The sequence below is a fragment of the Phymastichus coffea genome, unplaced genomic scaffold (genome assembly GCF_024137745.1).
Source record: "Phymastichus coffea isolate CEN01 unplaced genomic scaffold, Cenicafe_Pcof_1.1 PCOF00072, whole genome shotgun sequence".
In the NCBI taxonomy this organism is placed as follows: Eukaryota; Metazoa; Arthropoda; class Insecta; order Hymenoptera; family Eulophidae; genus Phymastichus; species Phymastichus coffea.
In genome coordinates, this window is record NW_026706883.1 from 509439 (window position 1) to 536147 (window position 26709).

At 41.9% G+C, this 26709-nt stretch overlaps 1 protein-coding gene across 1 annotated transcript in view; it reads left to right on the plus strand.

Annotated features, from left to right (window-relative positions):
* LOC131667931 (trichohyalin) overlaps nt 1–26479 on the plus strand; it is an 80906-nt gene extending 54427 nt beyond the window's left edge. Inside the window, exons 5-14 of the mRNA XM_058941707.1 lie at nt 13721–13782; nt 17982–18053; nt 18172–18375; nt 18645–18836; nt 19073–19322; nt 20657–20842; nt 21156–21258; nt 21506–21743; nt 22091–22281; nt 23840–26479. Coding sequence (XP_058797690.1) covers nt 13721–13782; nt 17982–18053; nt 18172–18375; nt 18645–18836; nt 19073–19322; nt 20657–20842; nt 21156–21258; nt 21506–21743; nt 22091–22281; nt 23840–26096 — 3755 coding nt within the window. The 3' untranslated portion in view covers nt 26097–26479. The remainder of the gene's footprint in view (nt 1–13720; nt 13783–17981; nt 18054–18171; nt 18376–18644; nt 18837–19072; nt 19323–20656; nt 20843–21155; nt 21259–21505; nt 21744–22090; nt 22282–23839) is intronic.
* The last annotated feature ends 230 nt before the right edge of the window (nt 26480–26709 follow it).

Below are 26709 nucleotides of genomic sequence, written 5' to 3' on the forward strand. Positions count from 1 at the left end.
ATTTCGTTTATTCATTCTAAAATAAAGCCAATTACTGCGATGCACTGAAGCACACGGCGAAAAAGCAAGCAAGCAAAGCCACGGGAGGCAGTGTTTATCTCGTAGGCTGTAATAACTCGTCACTCGCAGCCGCCAATCAGCAGTAAAAACTTGATAATCGAAAGCTCGCGCTCAAACATCATCGCACGCATCATTAGCTCGGAAATCACTGCATATCCGTCAATTACTGCCCGCGTTTAACACTTTACGAGCTGGCTGTTGCTGCGATTTCCGCAATTTATAATTTTATGCAATTATGCACGAAGGGAAGGGTAAGCGCTTGGCCGGAGAACAACGAAAAGCCGCCCGCGCGACTCATTAATAAAACGTATTTACACGCTCGTTGGATCGCCTGCTGGACCCTCCTGCCCCGCTTCCTTTTGTGTCAGCCGCTTTGCAATTCTGGAAATAAAGCGATGGTGTACATTCGTGATATATATTTTTTTAAATACCCGTAACGCATGCACGGATATCTGACCAAACAAATGTTCGTGCCAAATTTTAATTCTACAATAATAATATTCTTTGATAAGTATAAGAACTTAATGGATTGTAAAAATATTGCAAAGTAAATTAGTAAGGAGCAAAGCCCAAACGAAGCAAGTTTACTAAAACCAATGGCAATAAAATTCTCGATAATAATGGCATGGAAGCCTCACAGAAACTCGAGCGTCCAGTGGAAAACAAGAGCACGCAGCCGCACAAACACACACTCGACCCTAATGCCCTTATCTGGTAATACAAGCGGCTTCGAAATCTGTGCCTTTCAGATTAGGAAGCTAGCAAAAGCACTCGTTTGGGCTTGGGCTGTTAATTATGTAAATGGACGCGCTGTTCAGCGCCAGCCGCTCTCCCGTCCGCGTGTGCTATCGCCACGATCTAATCGCTCTCCTCGTGGCTTTCGTCCTAACAGTTGCGCGAAAATTAATTACTAGGCCGTACAGGTGCTACTACAACACATCGCCTGACCCTCACTCTATATACTAGTCTGTTTTGTCGTATACGCCAATGCACTTTACGCCGCTATCAGCACTGCATTCGCCAAATCTTGCGATTGCCGTGTCACGCAATCCGATAACTTATCGACACAAAGTATCGACTTTAGTTTTTTTCTCCAGCGATTTTTTACAGCGACTTGTTGATTATCGCGAGTATCCAATGTTAGTGTCAATGTTATCTCTGAACAATCATTAATTTGCATTTATCAATCGTCAATACCTACATTATATAATGTTTTTTATTTAATTTCCTATATTTGTTCTAATATTAAAAAAGTATTCAATATCTGCAAGTAGCAAATAGTCGGTAGATAGCTAGCCGCACGAACGCAGCCGTTCTGTGGAAACGCATCGCTGTCTCTGCGACTGACACTCCAGAAGTTCATCTTCTTGTTTCATTTATGTCGCACGGAGATTAAACTCACCCCGTTCAGCAGGAGCTGTGCGCGATAATTAAATCACTATATACTTTAAAGATTCACCAATCGTTTTGTTTGACAGTTTCGACAAATCAATAATTTGACACTATTATACAGTGCCGAACTCTTGTTAAAACAATGTTCGTTTATTGCTGTCATTACCATTTTCTACAATCTACTAAAACAGATTTTCTCTAGAAAGATTAGTAGGAGACGAAGGAAAATTCGAGTTCTCGTTGGTGCAAGCTATTGCTCATACACATTGAGGCCGCTCGCGGAAAGTGTGCAGCATCCAGTTTAATTGCGTCTGCAGCGCGTCTGGAGGAAAACGAGAAAAAAAGACAAAGTGATGAGAAAAGGATCTGTCCGAGAGCGCAAAGGGTCGCTTTTAAGCGCTGTTGCCGCTGACACCACCTTGTGCTCTCGGAAGTCTGGTTGAGAGCGAAGATAAAATGACGAATAGCTGCACAGCAGCGATTCAATAAGTTTCGACAACTCGCCGATCTACACATTCGCACGCATACACGAGCATCGTTTTGAGAATCCAATATCAGTCGCGACGTCAAAACGCGCGAAAGACGAATGGGCGGACGCCTCGCAAGAGACAAGAGAGCCGCGGCGTCGCTGCCGCTTCGCGAGTTTGCTCACGCCTCGCGAACGTGACGCTGCTGATGCCGCCGCCGCTTATCCGCGGGCTTGTAAGAAACGCTCGACGTAGGGCTATTTGATATCGGCGCGCTTTGCTTAGTCGGCTCCTTTCTTTTGAGAATATGGCCGGGATTTAGCCAAGGCTACCACTAAATCCTCGTTGCCTCGGTCACCCAGCCTGCGCCTCGCTCTTTTTTCATTCCACTCTCGGTTAAGGTACTTGTTTACTATGGGAAGCGAACAAACTTAGGATGGCTTGTTTTTCTCTTTATACGCATCGTACGTGTAATACACTTTTGCAAGGAGCTAATAAATTTCATAAACTCGAGTAGCTTAATCGTAGGTAAAACGTAAACTTCAAAAAGCACGTTACATCCCTGACGATGCCAAATATTTCCAGGGGAGTGAAGGACGAGCGATGAAAAATTGACGCCGAAAATTCCATTTGTGGCATTTATACGTCACCCATGAATTTTGCAATGTAACTGGATTAACCAGCGTTGGAATTCGCGCCGACGCTTCGTGAATCATATCACCACTGCTATAGCTACATGTAGAGAAAGACTGGGAAAAGAGAGAGCCGAAAAAAATAGAGTGCCAGAGCTGAAAAAAAACAAGCTCCAGCTGAAATTGAATAATTTTCGCACCGGATTATGCTTGTAAATCCTCGTGGCTTAACGAGTTTTGGTAACTATGCGCTCTACACTCGGACAATTCCAGTTTTCCGAGTCGATCGTCAGCCAACGGGAAAGAAGATAAATATTGAGATTAACGAGCAGAGGCGGAGTAAAGGTTGACAGCGAACGAAGATGAAGAGCGGTAGAGAAAATTGTTGACAGAAGCATTCTTGTTTGCTCTTCTGGATAGTTTTCTCCCAAACGAAAATCAAATATGAATTTTTTCGATCACAATCCTACTAGCGTCATCAAAAATACTGATAAATGTCTGACCACAGCTACTTTTAGTCTACTTGTCAAATGCCAATTGAAAAAGCCAATTAACGAGGCATTGAAAAAAAACAATGAACACGGATAGAAATCTAGAAAACATAACGTTGTCAGCTGAAAGTGAGAATCGAAAACTGGGAACGAAGGGGGATAAAAAGCGCAGGAAGCCGCGTGTAGTGAGGCGAACGAGCGTGAAACCGGTCAGCCGTGCGACCGGATTGCGGTCGTCGTTCAATCGCGATACACGCCAGTCCTTCGAACACGGCGACCGTGCCCTCGGTTTTAATTCACCCTCTACAGCACTACCGTGGTGGTGTATCTCTCGTTATTTTTTTTTCAAGTGAGCGAGAGAGAGACAGTCTCGTTTCGCGGACTTGTCACGTGCGCACGCTTTTATTTCACTTTGCATCGCTTGGGAGCCAGATGTGTGGCAGTTGGTTTGTTGCCAGAGCTATTCTCTTTCCAACTTCGTTTCGTTAGAGATGTCCTATTCAATTGACGGACCTTCTTGAATTCGTGACCTGCTAGGAGCGATTACTCTTTCAATAATTCATTTAAATAGTATGTATAATAATTCTGTTATAACTTTACAGTTTCATTTCTCGTGGTTGCAGTTCTCGTATTCGTTTAATTTATTTGTACACAATACAGAGATTACTAAAAATATATTTGTATTTAAAATGTAAATAGTCTTAGGCAAAATTAATTTTCATTCAAAACAATCTGCTCAATTATAGTAAAAAGATATCATTACTTTTTACATTTTTGATGAACGACAAGCTAAAAAATGAACAAGATTTGTATTCTACGATGCATCTAAGTAAAAATCGTTCCTTCATCAGCATAACTGGTTAGAAATATCTCGTGCAATCGGAACAAACCAAATCTGGCAAAGCGCTTTGTAGCTTGTGCGCTCATGCTCAACGTTGCACGCAAAAACATAAGCTTCGAATCCCACGGCTTGATGTTTTTTTCTCCCTCGTTGCACAGCCAGACGCGCTAACAAAAGTACTCATTAAGGTGATTAACGGGCAGCAAACTCTCACGCTATCGCTATTACGAGCTTTATTAATTGCCATCGTCGAGTAATTTGCTCCCTCGATGCATAAGTGATCAGATTTGCTTTGCTACACACCACGACTCCGGGCGTTTAGAATGGCCGACATCAAACGAATTGTCGCTTCATTCAAAAACTTCAAGCCGGTAACCGACTGGCGGAGCTTGCGTACGAATTAATTAGCTGCGAGTATGCGCACGCTTCGTTGCGATTTTCGGAATTTTTTACCGCTACAGCGAAAAGCTTGGATTTATTAAATTGGCAGTGATTAATGGACCAAGGTATAGCAGCGTAATATTGTTGTCTACGAAAAATTGCACTACAGCTCGGTGCATATATCATTGATGTAGCCTTTGAATAGCATAATTATGTACGAAATCTTGTTGATTCAATCATCGTATTTTGTATTGAATACAACTGCTAATTTTTGGCATATTTTGCAAATGTTAATTAACGGATACAGAGGGTCGAGTTTAATCGAATATACCAAATGACAATCAAACCGAAAAGAAAATTCTTTCACGTATAATAGTGAATCGACAAAACAAGAATTTCAAGCGAGGTCTTTGAAATGCGGCGACATGAACGAAGCGAATATTCCAGACGAGTGATGGCGCAAGCTTCTTTCTCAATGAATCGGAATAGCCAAAAGTGCCCATCCATGTATATTTCAAAACTTTTTATCTCCTTCTATATCTTTGTTTTTCTCTGCTTTCTTTTTTTTCGCCTCGTTCTACACTACTGACATCTTTACGTACTTCTTGCAGTATTCAGTCCACTTTTTCTCAAGTCAAATTATTATCACCAACATGATAAGCAGTCTAATTCTTAATTTTTTTTCTTTAATACTGATTTTATTTTTTTTTATGAAATATAAAGTTTCTTTCTATTTAAATATAAGCTAATCGTAAAAGTATAATTTGAGTAGTCTACTACTCGTAATTAACCAATTCAATCAGCTAATTAACCAATTAATCAATCGTCATAAAAGTAAATAAAACAGGCGGTAAGTTTGAAACGTTCGTTTGAACTTGATGGTAGCAGAACGGGAGTGTTTCATCTCGAAATATTTTGATTGCTCGCAAAGTCACCCGTGCGACCCGGCGTATTAATGAAAAGCCGCAAATTATTCTTACCGCACTTTCCTTTCTCTCTCTCTCTCTCTCTCTCTCTCTTTCTCTGACATTGCTCTCGAGAGCAAAAGTTGGCTTGTAATTGTTTTCGGGTATAGCGTGCAATGCCACGCCGCTACTTGCTTGGTTTTTCCGCAAAGGAGAGAAAAAAAATAAACGTAAACGAGAAAGAGCTGCTGTTGCTGCTGCTGCTGCAATGCCAAACTTGCTTTGGAATTTAATCTAAAGTGGAATCGCACTTTTCGCTCCGTCTTTGTCTCTCATTTTACAAACGTTCTCTCGCTTGCGCACAAATGCGCACTGTATCAAATACACGTAGACGCGCTCGGCAGCACGTGCGCTCGCATTGAGCGTGCTGGGACCACGGAATTTTCCGAGCGGCTATAAAACTTTTTTCATAAATATTAATACTGACGTTATTAAGTTTGCGATATATCGGCTGGTCGCCATCCTCCGACTCTTTGGATTTGTTCTTCTGTTTTTTCGCGCAATTTCAACTTGATGCTCCAATTTTTACCGCTGTTGCTCGTAGGTTTTCACGCCAAAAATTCAATATAGATGTTAAGTTAACATCTGTCTTTGAGAATTCGTGCATAAATGGTTTGGTCAAGGTAAACGGAGAAATACAAGCAAAATTGATGCTGTATAAGCTTGATCCTTATTAAAAACTATATACCATAGTCTTCCTTGCATCGAGTTAGGTGACTGCCGAGAGTGAGAGAAAGAGAGAGAGAGCACACGCGCACGCGATCAAACTTTATTCTATCTTGCACTTCAGTAGTTTTGGTATGCAGCTCGCAGCTATTTCTGTCTATGTCGAATATGGCATCTTGATAATGCGCATTCTTTCGTTGAGTTCTCGAGATCCCAAAATGCTTTCGCGCCGAAGAATGAAAGTACTACATTCTTGTTTGACTGCGAAGAGAGTGCATTCGAAGATCGCTCTTTTCCTAATTTTTTTTATTTCAAGTAGTCAATGTTCATTTCGATCAGACAGGTCGATTATCGCCGTCCATTTTCACTAGAGAAGAACGAAGATAGTGCCTCAGAGAAGCTCGTTTCACGCTAAAACATCTCTCGATTTCGGGGGAGCTACATTACCTGCATGTATACATAAGGTAGCAAAGGTACTAGGTTGGCTGGAGCTAGCTAGGCAAGGGAGGCGGCACGCGCAAGATTCATTCCTCTTCCTCAGCTGACAGCTCTATCTTATGCACCTTTATTCCCTGGCCCTTTATTATTCATCCTCGCGCACCCAATTTCTCTCTCTCAGTCTCTCGCACGCGCGCGCGAAAGAAATCGCTCCTTATTTCATTGCTCGTTGCTGCTGCTGCCGTCAAGTCTTTTTTCGCTGACTCGGCGTCGCAATTTATGCCCGATGCTATGGAAAGCTTTCTGCTGTCTGCTTCGGAGAGTAAACGCATGCAACGCTTATTAGATATTTCTTTTCGCGCGAAATACGCGACAGGATCGTGCAATAAACATCAATTAAACTTCCGACTGGCAATCGTACGCTTTTTTCAAGGGGTTGAACTCGCGGATGAAAAAAGAAAAAAAGGAGCGCGCGAGTGAATAAAGCGCGATCAAAGGAGAGGGAGAGAGAAAAGCAGGGGCAAACAGCGCGGATGAAGGAGAGGCTGAGTGCAATGTATTTGCTCGACGGCGAGCCTCTCGAAAGGTAATTGAAGTGTCTCGAGTTCGTTCTGCGTGTGCGCCGGCGGCAACGGCATCGCCACTGCCTCTGAGTTTCAACGAGCGCGCTAGCTGCACCTTCTCTCTCCTCATCTGTGTTGAGCGGTCAGTCGCTGAGAGCGCGCTTGGATTGCGCACTTATTCGGATGGGAGATTTTATCGTCAGCCACGGGAGATTCAATGTTTTTGTGCTCGATTTATTCTTTTGTTTGTCGGTTGGACGAACTACCGTGGCTGCTCGTATCATTTCTACCCCTTCGACTTTTTTAATGAAACATGCCCATCTCTATTTTTTATGCACAATAATATATAGAAAATTATGAGGAGTACTGAATCCATTGAAAATGTTGGAAAAAGTACATTTTATTTGAAAGACGCTATAAGTTATGTTTGTGAACAATTTCCATAAAACATTCTTAATTGTCGTAACTTCTACGCATATGAAAGAAGCACAGAGAACTAGAAGTTATTCGATATTGTCGAACTTTTGAAAACAAAGAGAGGAAGAAAGAGAGAGAGAGAGAGCGGAAAAGTATCGGACAGTGATTTGAGAAATGCAACCGAGTTGAACGCTTCCGTTAAAATCCGCATCGACCTACTTCCCGAACTTCTGCAGTAGCTTTGTCGTATGAATAAAACCGTTGCAACGCAAGTAGTCGAATTTTCCGATATTATCTGTGCTCGAAAGTCATGCTCGGTTTTTACGTTCATCTCGGTCCTTCACCCTCAGTTTTAAATTTACAATTTACAATTACAATTTCGAATGATTCGCAACTTCAATATAAATTCGAAACCTCATGTAAAGTGGGCTCGACTATATTTCTAACAAAGAACAATCCAGAGTTGCAAGCCGTATTTGACTAGTGAGCGCAAAGGAAGGGAGAAGAGATAGCGACGGCAGCTGAAGAAAAACAAGCGGAAGTTTCGCGATGAGCATTTCCATAGGAATTTTTAGCCCCGTGCGCGCTCGCGCTCTGTGGCCTTTGACTCGCTGCCAGAGACGCGATAGTTTCGACGTGCCCGAAAAGCCGCCGGCTCCTTCCTTCCTTCCTCCCTTTTCCCTCGAAGTCTCGCTTTTTACGCTTCGCATGAGCACGAAATTACGCGGCAGCCTGCAGATACGGATCGACGTTCCGCGATACTTAGCATGCGAATTATTGCTGTTTACTTTTCCTCATTTACCCTTTATTACCCTACGCGCTTACTTGGAGTTCGTACTTTAATAGACGCTAGCTTTTTGATTCCATTAGGAATTTCTCACATCAGTTGCGGAGTACGAGGTAAAAGCTAAAAATACACTTAAAAACGTTTAGTTCGTAAATACAAAATTTAGCATATATACATCGATCCTCTTGATATTATCTGAAATTTAGCCAATCCGAGTTTACTAAATGCCGAACTTGTTACGTTCCATACTGATACATAGCACCTTTGAAATAAATCATGAAAGAAAGAGTAACCACAGCTCTCCAATCCGTTAATTCACGCCTCTTTTCAGCGGGGGTAAACTAATAAAAATCACAGTGGCGCGCGAATCGTTTGCATCGCACGTGTTCGTATACAAGCGGGCATCGCCGTAAAAATCGACTTGTTAAAGGTGGCATTGCCGAGGGAGGGTTGCGCGCAGAACTCGCATTGTACCACTTCGTGCTCGATAGCTCGGCGCCAGCTACGGAATCTTAAGTCGCATTTACATTTCAAATGTCGCACAAACCCGCGCGCTCGACAAGACGCTATTTCACGTAATGAAATGTTCTCGCTGCGCGATCGCGTTCTGTTATCCTTCTTCTGCTCGCGTTTAGCTCTGTAGCTGATAGTTGACGTTACTGGAGAGTTGCATGGAACGGCTAATTATATTACTTTGCTTTACACTGAAATCGTACTTACTTATATAATATATCCATCGTCTTCATAGTATGTTTCTAATCTGCTTTTAGATAATTGGTAAATACTTATCACTTTGATAAGCTTTTACAAGATAATAGTGCTTGGAACTCGTCACAGAAGAGCTTCCCATTAAATACTACGCCGATGGGTCGTCTAAAAAAAGAAAAAGCTTGTATCGTTCGAGCGATTCATTACGACACACCCAAACGCGAGATAAGCGGAGCTTTAGAGCGAACAAAGACGCTGACTTCTTTTCATCAGGAAGCTATTAAATTTTCGCTGCGCCGAGATAGCTCGAGAGCGGCCAAGAGCATCGCTTACGTGGGCACTTTCGCGCCGACTCGGCTGTTGGCTCGCGGACGCGCAGCAGTGCCCGCGTTAATTAGTTCGCTCTTCCTGAAAACTGTTTGTCTTGAGCCCTGAAGGAAGCAGAATCGAGCTGCTCACCCTATGTTGTTTCAGCTTTTGATAGGTGGACTAGACTGCGTTGGATCGTCGACGGCTTTTTCAATGCGAATACGATGAATCGCGTCATATTGGATCAAACGTAAATTGAAAGAAAAGCCAAACGTAAATTGAAAAAAAAGAAAAGTGGCTTGTGCGATACGTAACTGTAATACGTCCTGCTTTCAAGAAATAATCTGAGCTTCGCAAGCACAGTGTATCAATTTCATTCGCCATCGGAGATATAAACTTCCCTCCGAAAACAAATCATATTAGACTGAAATCAATCCCAAAGAATACGAAACTCGAGTAGAGGAAAAAAAAACGTTGCGCGCCGAACAACAGCCATATTTCACGATGGAAAAACCTCGTCCGTAAGTTGGTGCGAGCTTGCGCGCCTCTCTCCCCTTTCCAGCGAGATCCATTTTAAAGTTCTAAACAACTCTACCTTCGTCTCTGTGTTGCTGCGCGGGAAAGACAGGGAAAAAAGAAAGGAGAACAATTTTCCGGAATTCCGCGATCTCCCTCTTGCGAGTTCGAGCGTCACATTACTTTGTTATCGCTGCTGCACACTTTTCCAGCGCACAGATGCGGAAAATTATTTGCCGTCGAAAGTGTATTCGCAATTACGTACACTTGTTTTCTCGGGCACCGAATACACAGTTTGTCAGTCTCTTATACAGCCCTGCAGCACGGCTGTTCGGCTCTTTGTATGTACACGCATCTTCGTGTTGATGTTCTCGAGAGTGAAGCTTTCTCGACTTCATTTTGGCTAGTGGAAAGATGAAACTGAAGTTTGTTTTTCTTTTCGAAGATATTTGTTCACATTGGAGATTGAAGCTTATTAGCTACAGACAAGCGAGCACGAAAAATTGACAGTAGTGTAAGAATAAGTAAGAACAATAGGCTTGTCATACGCTAGTGCAGCAGCAGGGTGCAGAACAATCGGAACGAGTTTTTAATTAGCTACTTAGGCATCGGCTCGAGCGGCTCACTTCAAAAGCGCCGAGTAGTTAATTCTTAGCTCTTTAGCAAACAAGGCTGTTAAAGACACAGAGCAACGGAAGGGCTGGGGAGCGGCAAGTTGACGCGAACGGAGGGAAGAAAGGGAAACAAGAAGAGGCCGTAAACGCAGCTTGGAAGCTGCTCAGCGAGGTGCAACCGAAGGCCAACACTCGTTGCGCTATTGTCGAATAAACAAGAGCCTCCAAACTTCCGACTGAATGTGCATCTCTGCTTTCGCTACTGCGCTGCTGCTGTAGGCGAACTTCGAGAGGCCGTAGTCGCCGAGCCAATGGGATTTTGCTGCAAAGACGAACATTTACGCCTTGATCGCTCGCGATTATTCCAGCTATGAAATGATGCAAAACGATGTTATTTCAAATGACTTCCGTATGCTGCTGTATACAATCACATTTTCGTCAGCTCGACGTTAAGTATCAACTGAATTTCTAACGCACAAGTTAATTTCAAATATGAAATACGTTCCAACTTTGCTGCAGTAGTTTGTACGGCAGAATTGAACAATAAATAAAAGCCTCACAGGAGAGGCGAGACGTAACTCGTTATTAAAAGTTATATTTCAAAACGTAAGCTTCAGAGATTAAAATATGGAATATCTCAAGCGCAGTTTGCAGTAAATCTCATGGTTCATCCCTTGAGTCGGCTTCGCTCCTCCACTACTTCTCTGCTCTTCTTCGGCGAGACTTTTATTTTTACATGCCGCGCGAGCGCAAGATGCTCCGCGACTCACCTTGCTCAATTCCGGCCTCGGCCGAGATTTTATTTATCTTGTCTGCAGCAGCGCGCCGCCATTGCCGCCGCCGTCGTTCGCCCTAAATTCAATATTAATTAGGAACTCGATGCTCTTCTTCCCTTTCTTTCGAATTTCTCCACTACCTCTTACTTAGTTTGCCGAGAAAATTTCCTCTTTTGCCGGCTCTGTTTTTCTTTCTTGGATTTTTCAACTTTGTATGGATCATTTTTTCTTACTTAATTTTCTTCGTGCACAGTTTGGAACTTTACCGAGGAAAGCAAAAAAACAAACTTGCAGATACGTCGATCATTCTCAATTAGATCGTTTCTGACATCGTCCACGAGACTACAGTGAAAAAATATGAAAAAATCGAGTGAAAGTTGAAAACCCCAAGGGCGAAGGGATTATCGGATCAACTACTCCGAGACTCGAATCAAACGGAATTGGCGATTTAGCGCCGAGTGAGCGATGGCAACGAGAAGAACGACCTGCTACCTGCAGCAGTACTAGTCTATACGGATTGTCAATATTGAGGCGCGATAAATACGGTTCATGATCCAAGTAATCGGGTCGCCTCGCTTCTACGCGTTTCCACTTTTTTATTCTCAATTTTCCAACTTTGCTACTCAAGCGCTTGTACTCGTGCTTTTATTTTCGTTCGCCACTTGATGTGCTTTCACATGCAATTTCGGAATGTATCAATGAAGCTTTCTGCACAGGTAGGCCTGTCTCGAGGGAAGCCGGCATACGGCAAAACGAAAGTTGGAAGAAACAAGGGTAAACAAAAGAGCCAGCGAGCGTTATCGTACCCTCGCGAGCGTGCAACGCGCGAAACTCATCCCCTCGGGCTGGCAGTGGTCTCTTGCGCGCTCGCAGCGGCAGCCGGCCTAGCCAAAGCCCCCCTAAGCATCGTAACGCCGTATTACCAGCGAGTGCAACTGCACGCGTATTAGTCTGTTTAGGCCTGACAGGAGACTATGTATTTCCAGTGGTATGTTTGGGATTTGCAGAACGGCTATGCGCGCTATCCCCGTCCCTCTCGCGATTAATTGGCTGCGGATTATTTTTCAGACCTGATGTATGTAGTGGATTTTGGGCTTTTGATTTCAAGTCGGCCGATCTTCTCAATCAATATATATCGCATTACCACTACTGATTAATTTACCAGAATAACTTCAACCATCCTAAGTACATTTGTTATTGCACACCTCATCCCAAAATATACATAGGAGGGTAGATCAATACTCGAGAGCTCTGCGTATATTTAAGGATAACCTCGACATTGTAGCTCAACGCTCTGTACACTTTCACCGGTACACAGTCGACTTCCTTCCTCCGGGCGGCCCTCCCGTGTGCTCTGCCTAGCTTCCTTCCTTATTCGCTCATTCCCCTTATACGTCGTTAGTTGTGTCTCACACACCATGTCTCGGCGCTATCGAGCTTCCTCTTTTCATTTTTATACCTTCCTCTCTTTTGCTCGTAGGATGTACGAGAAACCGATGCCTGCCTGAATTTCTAAGATTTCGAGCTTTATGAGCTGCGAGGGTGCGTTGTACCTAATCTTCTTTTGAAAAGACTTTTTATGTGCGACATGGGTTTTTCATGCGAAAACTGACGGGCACGGTTATTGGCCAAATTGCAGTGCTTTCAAAGATATGTATTTCGCAAGTCAATGTTTAACGTAATTTTGTATAATCGGCATTACGCTTGCGCACACAAAATTTATCGCAGTACAGATCACCGTAAGGAAAAGAAGTTGCTTCCCCAGCAACGTGTCCAGCCATTCCGGTACCGGACGGCGAAAAAAGGCGAGCACGGAATTTTCCTAGCGAAAGAAATCGAACCGACCGTCGCATCGCTGACACGACGAACTCGGACGGCGAAGAAGTAGCGATCGCGTTTCGTTTTTTCGCCGAGACGACGTGCCAGCGAAATCACGCGTTCCTTTCAGCTTTGAGCTTCCGAGCGACTTCTAAGGCTGTTTTTACGGAACTTCTTCATACGTCCTTTCTATCGTACGCTGTTTTCTTTGTTTTAAGATGGGCTAATGGACTGGTCGTTGTGTAACACGACTATGTTATTGAGTTTGATGATAAAAATATTTATCAGGATAAATGGTAAAATGAGAGATTGATTTCGAGATTTTACTTTAGCAAAAAATAAAAAAAAAAACTAAATCAAAGTCATTTCGTAAAATTACATGTCTCAAAAGGATAGATAGGGTATAAATCGAGCAATTTATAAGGATGTACACAGCAATAAGAAATCAAGCTGAGTTGGCGATAAATTCAATGAATCAATCACTTTCCAACGGGTCTTTTTTCCCCATTGTCTCGCGTTGCTCTCGAAGGATATTGCTCTTCGGAAGATCGCGCCTCGCGTCTGAGGACTACGCGAGAAAAGAGACGGATCGAGAGACTGCGGCTGCCTAAAGCCGAGAAGCTACTCGAGACGCTGAATTATTCAGAGAGACGAGGCAAAACTTTGCCCTATTCGCGCGCATACGACGTCGTCACCTCCGGCATTCCGTGTATGTAAATTTTCCCGCGGGATATTTAGCTGCCTAAGCGGCTTCTTTTTTCACCACCTCCTCCTTCCCTCCTGTATTTAGCTCGAGGATGAACTTTCGTTTTACTACCGTAGCGTGCGTGAATTACTGTTGCCAAGGGATTAATTGCATGCAATTTTTTTTTATTGCAGGATCCGCCTTGATGAGGATCGTCGAGGTATACAAGCAGATTCAAGAGCAGGAGACAAACATTGTAAGTTCATTCATTATTTTTCATTAGCTAGAGCTAATTATAAATGGGCATTAAAATACATGCTAACAATTTTTTTTATCATTCAAAGTTATTTAACATTTTATAAGGAACTTCATTTTCAAATACAATCAACTAGGACTGACTATTTCGTATAGTTTTGAAGACAGAAACAGAACTATCATGTATTAGCATTTAAATCATGTTCTTTAAATGGAAATTCTCTTCTCAACTTGATTCTCCGATTTGAATTTATTTTCATAAGTTGTATTTCTTACCTAAAACGATATGAAACAAGAAACTTTTGTTTAATAAACGGGAATGCTCTCGCCGTCAAGCCGAATTTATGTGAAAAATTTACTTCAAGTTGCGAAAGAAAATGAAACAAAATAAAAAGGAAACCACCAGCAAAGAACGCGAAGCATGTGGTCCAGCGTAATTAAGAGTGTTCGTGCTGAGGGCAACGTTTCGCGCGTAAATAAAGTATGCGAGTGCGATCCCGCGGGGAGTGTATTAATTGGGAAGTCGCGGCCTTCTTCGTTTAATCCGGTATGACCTTTGATCTTTTACCGACTTCCAAAAGTTTGCCGGAGCAAGAATGCGCAACTACTGTGTGCGCACTCCGGGATTTCACCATTTACAAGCCAAGTTTTTTTTTATATAATTCAAGGAGGTAATGGAATTATTTAAATTTCTTTTCTGTTAAGGGAAAAGTAGATCTGAGAAATATGACAATGATGATTGAAAAAAAGTTCCATATAATCTTTGTTTCTTAACTAGAAAATCTTTACGGTTTTAATTGAAAAAATTATTAAGACGAAGTCACTAGTCAAAGTAAGAAAAACAGTTTATATCTTTCTTGGCAAGTTTCTTTTTCATCCTCCTTAGAGCGGAAACCGCCAGCAGAGCGAAATTCTGGTACAAAGGATCGATCGACGAACAGTTTTTCAAGAAAAAAGCTCTCTATAGTTTTCAAGGGTTCTCGTCCTTGAGCTTCATCGCTTGAAAATCGATTGGCCTAGGCTTTAAACAAGCATCCTCCTCTTTAAGCTTGATGCGCCTTTTGCAACGTACTTAGCTCTAGAAATGGGATAATAAATATTTGGGTGGAATATCAAGGGACGCCGAGCACGTTTTTGCCGCTGGAGGTACAAGAGAAGAAGAACCACTCGAGCGGCGCGATGGTCGCTTCATTCTCTCTCTCTCTCTCTCTTGCTTTCACTTGAGACCGTTGTTCCGGTTTGATATAACCTCAATATAGCCAGAGATGAAGGGTGGCTACCCTTTTGATCGTGCCGATGGCAAGTATGTGCGGCAAACGAATTCTTGCAAACGAGGGCCGAAAATGCTTTATTGTGAATGCTTACGATCTTCGACAGATTGTTGCCAAAGTTTTTGCCAAAATATTGTAATTCATAAACTCTAAATATCTCTCTAAATATAACTCTAATGCAAACTCTAATAATACATAGAATTTAAGTAAATATTATCAAGTACGTCGTTATTCGTAAATTATATACATGAGTTGCAGTGAATATTGAAAATGTTATGAGATGCTTCTTTCTTATTTATAAAACATTAAGGAACCCTCTCAGTATTTAAAATTTTCTTAATAAACTCATTTCATTCGAATGCTTGATTTGCATTCAGCGAATACACAAGCTCATCTTAATTCCGCGGCTTAATTTGAATACCAAAGATCAGTGGTGCCTTTGAATAAAGGACTACCCGAAGCCCCGTAAAATTGCATTTAGCAGTTAATTCGCAACCTCAATATTTCTTTCAGCTGTAGCGATAGGGTAGCAGCTCCATTAAAATGAAAAAAGAAAGGGATTCGTTTTTAAAGCTTCCGCGCGGGCTTTAAATACCATCAATCGACCGATTCCTTCGAAAACGAAAGTACGCGAGACCAGCGTTCATAAATTAATGAAGCTTAGCCTCGATACTTTCTGTGAAAGAAGAAGCTCTTCCAGAGAGACATGAGAATTGCGGTTTTTCCGCAGCGTTGGAAGCCAGCCAGTTCTTATTTATCTGTCGGACCGACCACTTGGACTTGCGAGTAAATTGTACGTGCCTACTTTCTTCTTTTACTATGGTTAAACAGCAAAATGATCTAATTACAGTACGCACCGAGTCTCAAGCTCGACGTTCGTGAGAATATTTGCTCTCGTCTTTCTACGCAATCGGGAAAAGCAGTTCATGAAATTATTATTAGTAATTTTAGATAAATGTAGAAATGAGTAAATCTATATATATATATATATATATATATATATATATATATATTTATCCTCATTGGATATCCGGTGTGTTATAAGTAACAAACCGAACAGCAAACTCAATTACAACAGTGCGCAGATAATGTAAAGGCGTTATCAAACGAGTGTTAGCCGTAGAAAAGTAAAAAAAGCCGTAGCTCCAAGAGAAACATATTGGAGCCTAGGGAAAAGCAGTCTATGTAAAAAAATGTGTAAAGGACACACAGCGCTAACTCTTGTACAAATTTGCAGAGATACGCAATGCAAAGGATACACGTTTACGGGTATATTTGCTCTGCGACTGGTTTTTGAACCGAGAAATTTTTTATGATGTCACTATGATTACTTTCAAAACTTAATATGACTTCAGGATGTAGTTTAGAGCAAAGTCAATATTATTAAGATATCAAATTTTTTCAATGTTTCGAGCGCAACAAATTATTTCTTTGAACTTAGTAATAACGAAGAATTAACTGAAAGCACTGAAAAATTCACTTCTTGCTGGAAGAATACAATTTCAAGACTTTATCTTTTAAACTGAAAAAAGTTCGTGACAAAACGTATCGTGAAAAGAAACTGGCTACCTTTCGTCAAACAGGATTCAACCCATGTAAATCCTTGCTCTGCGAAACGAGGCGGAATATCGGGGGTGTTTTCATTCCCTTTTACGTGCTCTCGAAACGGTCTTAGGGGTCGTCCCAAAGTGGCTTATAAAAATTCAATGTTAATTTGCATGAAATTTCGTTAATTTATTACAGTAAGCAAAAAGCAATGGCTCATGCTTCGTAGAAGTTATATTTAAGAGAATTTCAGGGAAATGGCCATTTTTAACATTATTCAACGATCCAATTGGAATTGATAGAAACATTAATGCAACATCCACTCGTTTTTTTAAGTTAATCAAGCATAGAATACATACAGATGTAAATTTTTGCCGTAACTACTGTTATGATGCCAATTGTAGATCAGCAGAAAATGTTAATTCATCCTTATTTTTTAATTAACTGTATTAATGAACGTCATTTAAAAATCTCCTTCTATAAAATGATCAGAAAAAAAATTGCACATGCCAATACAAAAGGTGCATACTAGTATAAAAGAGCCGAGTACAAAGCCCCGAAGTCCAGACAGACATACGGCGCCGACACTGCAATATTCGAGTGCGAATGCTGCAACGCCAACTCTAGGGCTCTAATCAATGTTCATTAAACCGAAAGCGAGAATGGAAAAGAGCGATCTACTGATCCGAAAACAGTGTGCGTGGAGGGGTGGCTTATTGGATTTACCTGATACGCACGTGTGGGCCAGTGACGTGTGCAAACGCCGAGCACTTCGTTATTTTATAATGGGAAAACATTTTCAATTTGTGCCGCCTGCCACGATCTTTTTTTATTTTGTTATTCGCGCAGTGTTAAACTAGCCTGTACGAGAACCTCTGCATCTGTTTGAATACGTAAAAATTTTTACACGCGAGAGTTACTGCGCCATCCGTGATCCTGCAAATCAGAAGATTCTGGTTGATATATAGAACTGGTTTGTTGTTGTACCGTCGAATATTAGAGAGCTGGAAATTGTTTTTTTACTGTATTGCTCCGCGAATGTAAATAATGATATTAAATAATTAGCGTGCGATGGTTTATTAGGAAGACGTTATTATTTAACTCTGTAAATGGGTAAAATCTTACGACATGGTGTGTCATTATATCTTCTCGGCAATTAACCTAGATGGAGTCTGACGCAGCTGCAAAGTGCTCTTGCAAACATTTAGCGTGACATGTACACTTGCATTCAAGTTTATCGACCTAATGTGAGAGAGAACAAATGTAATTCTCTTTGTTTCGCGTGTCGGTCTTGTTGTATTTACAATGAAAATTCTGATATAAAAAGAACAACGAAGCAAGGTTTACAACAAGCAAAACTAATGGAATTATATATCATTTGCAGCTTAAAGCATTCTACGTGGATTTGCTGGTGCCGCTGGAAACGAATCTAGAGAAGGACACAAAGGTTGTTCAGGTAAGTGTGTCACGTGTCGCGAAAATGATGTTCAAACAAAGAAAGACCCGCCAGACAGAGAGAGAGAGAGAGAGAGAGAGAGAGAGAGAGAGCTTACGGCGTTGTTTTGTGCTTGCAGAGCGAGCAAAAGAAATTTTTGCAACAGCACAAGACGCGTAGCGAGACGTATAGCAAGGCCGCCGCGACGATGAAGAAGCAGCGCAAGAAGTCGCGAGGTGCAAGCAAGAGCGGCCTCGCCATGGACAAGGAGCTCAAGAACATGCAGATCCTCGAGGAAGAGAAATCCAAACTCGACGCCTTCTGCGAGCAGAGCCTCAAAAATGTATGAGACACGCCTCCCAGCTACTCTTGACGCAACAAACGTTTTTCCCGTTTCCCTTCCTGCTTTCCTCTTTCTTTTTAAGCGCACTCAAGCCGTAACGCACTGACTCTTTGACTCGCGAAATCTAAACAGTTCCGTCAGAGACAAAGCTCCCAACATTAGCTTTGTAATTTCCTTGTGCAAAAGAAATTCTTAGCTTGGAAAAAGAAGCACCTTCTGTGCATCGGCGAGCGAGTTTAACGGTTGAATATTGTCGTAACTTTCGATAGGCGATGACGCAAGAGAGGAGGAGGTATGGCTTTGTGCTGGAGCGACAATGCTCACTTGCAAAACATTATGCGAGCTTCCACGAAGTCGCCTTGGCGGCATTACATCCATCAGTGGACGAGTGGCGCGAGGTAGCCAACACTCGTGAGTACCTGCCCCAAGCCGTCGAAGATATGTTCGCTTCTCGACTCAGAGTGAGTTTCACGAAATACAATTATTAATTCCTTAAGAAGATTCTTGTGAGACAAACGGTTTTCAAATATACATTTGCCGTGTGTTGTACGCTGTCTTACTATAATCAAAATCAATCGTTAAAATACTTTCACCCACAATTTTAATCCATCTCCGTGAGCGATTGCTCTCAATGCTCGACTGGAGATGATCCATAAAAGATGCAGAAGGCACTCAAACTGCGCACTCTGTTTGACAGCAAGTATCATTCTGGCCAGAAGACGAGGAGAACGGCGGCTCGGAATTGACGATGAGCTCACAGCTGCGCAAGACCCGTAGCATGGATAGCTCGTGCCTAGAGCTCAGGCTGGGACCAGTCCAGAGTCAGTCGACCAGTGCTGGACTTCACAGCCACGCTAACAACAATACGAACAGTCACTCGCAGGCTGCACTGTCGCGCGCTAGATCTGAGGTCAACATACACTCCTCTACGCTCTCGCTGGGACCTGGTAATGCAATGATGTTTTGTTAATTTCACACCAACTTTCTCTATAAATACTCAGTAGAGCTGTAGTATTACTGAAGAGCAGAGAGATTCGTATTTCTATAGAATTTTTATTTCTATACGATACTCACAATCAGTTATACAAAGCTTTCAAGCGCACAAATTAATTACATCTCAATTTTTTCATGTGTTCTAATCGATTTTCTTGATTAACTAACAAGCTCGAGCGCACATATGCGTAATTAACTTTGCTGAAGAGTTCAATATCGATGGGTCAAAAGCAAAAATAAAAATTGTTGGATCGGGCGAACTGAAAGCTCGCGAAAAAAAGCAACATAGCTGATATTCGACGCTTCGATATTCAATCAGTGAAAAAATATTTTCCGCGAATTTCCGCTTCAAACTTTTCCCCTTGGCTCTCGTGATGCTCGCTGAATAGCTATGAAGCTTTTCGTAAATTTATTAAAATATTGTTTGACTGTGTCCTTGAGAGCGCAATCCAATTAATCTGATTAAATGAAATCGATGAAAGCCGAAGAAGAAACTTTCGACTTTAATGAATTTGATATTTCTTTGAAAATTATTCATGCACTGACAATCAATCCGATAAAATCCCTTTTCCACTCAGCAACGTGAATATTATATTGACCAATTGTATGCGATAATTAAGTAAATTTCGTAAACTTTTACAAAGCGAACGAACGGCCTTAATCAATTGTATAAGAGAGTCAATTGGATGAGAACATACAGGAAATTCGAATGTAAAGAGTCGTTTTAAACGTGTTTACCAGATAGAGAACGCCCAACAAACTTAATTGAGAGTCTCCAGGCTTAGCTCGTCACTTGAGCCGAGCGCGTGCATATACAATTTCGCGGCGTCAAAGTGAATGAGGCCCCACCCACTGTCGCCTCCTCACCCCTTCGCCGCCGTAATAGCGTCTGATTCTCGAGAGCGTTAATACACCTTCGTTATCGTTCGTCGGCTCTGGGCAAATTATTATTACCAGAGGGGACGGAGCAACTACCCCGTCTAGACGAGCGTTCTGTCTTAGTGCGCAAATTTGCATCGAGACTGCAGATCCTCACACGCGCTACCTCGCTTTCGCTTCCGAGTGTGCCTGCCGACAACGCGCCGTAAAAGTACACGTGACGAACGTTAGTTTGCTCGTCCTACGTCGAGTACTCGGCATATTTTGTTATTCTTGTCCTCGAACTCCCGCTGGTCACTGCTCACGTAATTGAACGAATAAATGATGAAACTCGTAAAGTCCGCTGGAAAGAAGTGCCAAAGCGAGCGGCTGCAAGCTAACGAAGTATCGCTTTTTACGCGCTGTGCAGAGGTGCCGGACACCCCGCCACGACCACGATCCATGGCGCCGGTGAGCCGCAACAGCGGTGGCATAAGTGCCGGTTTGATCGCTGGCGGCTGGGCGGAAGCGCCTCTCGCCCGAGCTCTCTTTGCCTACCTCAGCTCCGGCGAGAATCAGCTCAGCTTCCACGAGGGTGATCTCATTGCGCTCATGGGTAAGTATCCCTTGAGCCGATATGCCTATTGCGCCTCGTTGCTCGGACGCTCGTAGCTTTATTAGCAAGCAATTCAGCGGAGCAACTATCAAATCGATCATTTCTTTGTCGCAGTAGTGAAAACCGAGTTCGTTCAGCCGCGCATTAACGACGGCTTCTCCGCGTCTAAATTAACGCGTTGATTATTATTTCGGTTGAGCTCAAAATTGCGTATTGATTTATCCGCGCTGAGCGCTAATAAACGGTTATTGTTCGACGGTGTATACCGATGAAGTGCTTACAATTACTGACTCTTTGTTTCACGCGCGCAAAGGCGATCGACAAAAGGGTTGGCAGTTCGGCGAGAATCTGCGCACTCAATGCTCCGGATGGTTCCCCTTGGCTTACACTGAAATTATCATCGACGAAGCACTAGGGTAAGCCAACAACAGCTACCAATTTAGTTTTCCATCGCCTGCACTAACCGACAGCAATTTTCCTATTCACATTGTGTTCTATGCGAAGATAACATATTTTAAGCGTCGGGTGAAATGTTAGTTGACAAAACCGGTACACCGAATTTTCATCGCGATTGGAAAACAAAAGAGACGCGCTTAATCCGGTTATTCGTTGGCTCGATAACATAATCGAGAACAATGTGTTACTGAAATCACTGGGTCGCAGCAGCTCGAGCAAAGGTCCAGACTTGAAGGGGATGCCACCTAGTAAGCCGCCTCCATCCCGACCACCAATACCCAACAACGATGAGAATAGTGGCGGCAGTAATAACAACAACGGGGAGAGTAACGGACACGCTAATCACAATGGCACTACGTCCAATGGTAGCACTGCCATAACTAATAGCGTCGCCAAAAGCAGCAGCTCACACAATATCGCTAATCCGTCCAATCGACAAAGCAAAGTGAGTATCATAAAATTGTTTTGTTTGACTTTTGGCTCAGTTTCTTAATGCTTGCACGCAAGAACGATATTATTCCATTTCGAATCGAGAAATCATAACATTGCTCCAATAGAAGATAATTCAATTACCGATGAAAAATTTGCCAGAGCCAAATAAAAAGAAAATAAAGCATAAAAGAATGAAAAACGTCAAAAGGAAATCCTCGTAAAAATCAGCATGTTAAGCGCAGTAGGCACAATTCCACGCAGTCCAGAGCGAAAAATAGAGCACCGGCTCACCAAAGAGTAAACGAAGCACTACTATATATGCATGTGCTCGTATTTTTTTTTCTCTCTTTTCTCCGACAGATCCGTCCAACTGGAACGTTGCCGACGTTGCTAGCGGGTGGCGTTGGAACCGGACGACGAGTGCAGCCACCGGTGCCACCAGTGCCGCCGCCCCAAGCAGTTACCTCGTTGCACAGTAGCAACGACAGTGGTTTCTCCAATGAACCACCCGTCCAGCCGGACATCGATTACAGCGACGATGAGGCCATGAGGTGAGAGTCATCGGGGATCGGCATGCTGGAGCTTGTTCAAATTTTAAGCTGCCTCTACCTTATGTTACCTTTACTTTTTTCTATTCCCTACGTCATCGTACAGAGTCATTGCGAATGAAAGTGGAAAATGTTCTTTGAATCAGGTGGGAATGTTGAAAAAAAGGTAACAAGTAACAAGAGGTCGAGCGGTTGAATTTCGAGCGAGCTCCTTCAGTATCTTATCTACTCGAACGGGAAGCTCGGGTTTTCTCAATTAAAATTTCAAGTTTCATTTAATAGCCCCCTTAGTAGCTGCTTCATTTCATAGCCTAATGATCGGATCAGCATGTTAACGCAAGCTTTGTATAAAAAATTGCAATTGTCTGCTCTATTTATTTTGAAGCTTCATTTTGTCAAATATACCACATGAATCTATATTTAGTTTAGTATTGGAAGTATGTAAATATAGTAATTTTACTTTGTAATGTTATAGCAATCATTTTATTTCGTTTTTTCCAATGAATGCAATGAAAGTCTTTACGGTTGGAATCGAAGTCGAATTTTTAAAATAAAAATATTTCAATTGATTGCTTTTTCGAGCAACGTGAAGACTTAAATTGCATGACTATTGAATAAAAGTCCCCTTTGGCAATATTACTGGCTAACTTTGAATGTAATAATAAACCTAGCTTCAGAGTCAACTCGTGCTCAGCACTTAAAACGTCTTGTCTTTTGTAGCATTCTTATAATATGAAACGAACAAAGGGTGTGAGCCTTATGTTTAATGAAGTAGCATTACATAAAACAAGAACTCTTCTCCCGTTCTACTGTTGTTATTTCGGAGGAGCTTTTACTCTTTGGATTACGTTTTGTTTTGTTTTTTTCTTTCGTTCTTTGTAGATTCCGCATGCGTTACTGCGATCGATGGAATTAAATGCGACGGTGGTGGACTTTACTGACCTTCGGTCCCCGTCTCTTCTTTCTATTCTCTTCACTATGGCTCCTCTTAAAGACCACCAAAACTGTTTTCCTTCCAGAGACTAAAATAAAAAAACGTAAACCTGTCCTACCTCAACTTGGCACGTAGCGTCTTTATATTGTCTGGTGCTTGGTCTTTTGGCACTATCGAATTCTCCATTTCTCTCTATGTCCTCTTTCTTTTCTTCTGCCGATAAATTTTTTCGAGTGAAATTTCATTCAGTTATCTCGCAATAAAACATTTTCATAGATCTATGACTTACAAATCGAATAAAAATGATATTATTCGAATTATAAATATTTACTTTTCATTGCAGCGAATGTAAGATATTATTTTACGTTTTATATTAAAGTAGATATTTTTTGTTTTAGCATAACCTACGTATCAATTTCTTGTTTAGTTTTAGCGTTAGATATTTTGATAGCGTACCTAATTATTTTTATTTTTTTCAAATATACAATGTAGAGGATTCACTCCAAAAAATTTCAGTATTTTCCTCGACTATCACTCATCTATCATCTTTCGCACCCGTTCGTTTTCTTTTGTTTTTTTTTTGTTCTCTTTTCTTTCGTTCACACGACCCAACTCCCCATAAAACAGACTAAGACGACGCAAGGCAGCAGACCGACCCACCAAGCAGTCCAAACACAAGTCAAGCAACAGCAAGGAGGAGGTTAAGATCAAGAGCTCGTCCGAAAACAAGGACTGGGAGAACGACTCGTGGAAAACAATTCCACGTGATGAAAAATCTTGGCACATCTATCGTAGCAGTATGACGGAGTATTGGTCCGATGCCAGTGCCACCGTCAACAAAAACGAAAACGCAAAGTCCGAAGAACGTAGAAACATGCGCAACTCCGAAAATGATTCAGCTGGACCTACTAAGAAGGAGCGAAAGCAGCAACAGCAACAACAACAAGAGAATAATTTGAAGAACGAGTACGAGAATACAAGATCGGTGGCTAGAATTTCAAACTCAGATAGAAATGGTGGCAAATTTTCATCCAGCGAAGATCATGGCAACACAAATAGAGGATATAACCGTCGATCTGATAGAGAGGAGGAAAGGTCAAGACACGAAAGACGTGAAATTGAAACAGAGGATGACGAGATAGAAGTGGAAGTAGACGTCGAGGAGGAAGAAGATGAGAGCTACAATGTGAGCATTGAGTATCGTTCAGAGAAATATGAAAATAAAAAGTATTATGACAATCATAACAATGACAATTACAGTCGAGATAACGATTCCAAATACGATAATGAGAAAACCAGTGATTCATCGCCATCGCAATCATCAGAATCAGACGACGAAACCATTCCGGAAACTGGTAGAAAAGTTGAACAAATAGCCCAGAAACTTGAACAGACAGCTCAAAAGTACGCAAAAGAGCATAGTCCAACCAAATTTATTGAGAGGCGCAGCATAGATTACAACAAAAGTACTCTCGAGCGAACACGGGATGATTCTAAGCCATCTACAGCCGCATACGAGAAATATGAACGAGAAACGCGCAACAAGAGAGCCGTTCAGCGATCAAACGAACGCGAGCGTGATCGTTATACCGATAAATCTTTAGCCTCCTCTCGTCAGTCTACTTTGTCATTTGATCGAGATAGATACGAAAAGGATTCAGAAAGAAAGCGCAATGCTGAACGTACCAATAATCGTAGTTTCGAGAGACCACGACCACCATCACAAGAAGCACCGGAAAGACCACCTGACCAGTCCCGCTACCGTGATCGCAGATTCTACAAAGAAGACATTTATGGAGATTCATCAACTATGGGATTTTCAAATGAATCACTGCTAGTGGATAAAGATAGAGGATATGAGTCCAATTTCGAGACTAAATTAGAGAGGAGTAAAATCCTCGAGCGGCACGGGTATCCAAAGACCTCACATTCGCGCGACACCAGTATCGATAGAAATGATAATAATAACAATAATCTAAAGAATGATATGAAACCTATATTGCCAAGGCAAAGCACAGCCATGGGGCATTTGATTCAAACTGGTCGTACTTTTGACATAGAAAATAAAAGTCCTAAATTGGTGAAGAGAACCAAGAGCTTTTGGAGATTCCGCAGAGATTCCGAAGTACTCGAAGGTATGGCTTTATGGCAACACAGATCTCTCGTCGATATCCCGAAAATGTTGACAAAAGATGCGAAAGACGAGAGATCCAAGTCACGTGATGAGTCCAGAAAATCCAGTTCTGAAGGCAGCCCAGACCCATCTCATCGTAGTCTCGAACGCAAAAATAGCGACTCTACCATAACTAACGAACGAATCAATGGGCTTGAGCAGACCCTTCCGGACGAGCCTAAACCAGCTGAAAGAATGCACTTATCAGACAAAACAAATGTTGACTACTTCGATGACCCTCCGACACCAGCAGAGAGACCTAAAATGAGCGACCGAAAAGAGTACCGATCATCCAGAAACCACGAGGCACAAAGATCATACTTCGTCGGCAACGTATCCAGAAAAGCTATCTTGGAAAATGAGAGAAAACGCAGTATGGAAGCCAAGAGAAGTATGATCGTTGCTGAACTAAAAGAGAGCAGCCAAGTTAAAAGAAATGATCGTAGAAAGAAGACTTACGGCGACGACGATGACGGTCTGATGATTCATCATCAGCAATACACAGAAACTGAAGCATCTGATGAAGAGTCAACTTACAGCTGTATAATTGTGAAAGATCAAGCAGTTGCGGAGAAAACGTTGTTACCCAGAACCAAGCTCAGACGAGATAGCGAGAGAGGAGACCGAAATAAGAAGACTTACGGACCTTGGTACGACCTGTGGGGCGTCGATCAGTCCGTCATCAAGAAGAAGAAAAAGAAACAGCAGTGAACATTGTCCCGTTATTGTTAGATTTTTTAGTTTTTACTTTATTTCTTTAGTTTTTATACGTATGTTTTTTAAGACTTTTGTCATTCCATTTTGTTTGTAACTCTCATCACATATATAATACATTTTTATTTTTTTATAGCTTCAATTCATCAAACTCTGTTCGAAACTATACATATGTATGTGTTGTATTGCCTGTTTTAGCCCAGTCGTTTCGTTTAGTTGTTAGGCGAAGTGATTATCAACATAATGGTTTTAAGTTTGGTTTTTGTATTCGTGGTTATGTTGTTTGTATCTTGTAAAATATATGCAATAAATATATATGTATAGAAGATATATAACAAAACAAATGGGTTAAGTTTACAAATTGCCTCGTCTATCTCTATGTAAACTAAGCCCTTTCTTTTTTATGTGCAACGATATAATTTTTGAAACTGTATATGTGCTAGTAGTACCAGCAGCAGCAGCAGCATCATGCAGCTTGAGCCACGTCTACTTCGTTTCTCTCTCTTTCTCTCATTCTTTCTCTCTCTCTCTCTGTCTCTCTCTCTCTCTCTCTCTCTCTCCCTCTCTCATTTGGAGCCACTACGGACACTACTTTGGATTATTTATTTAT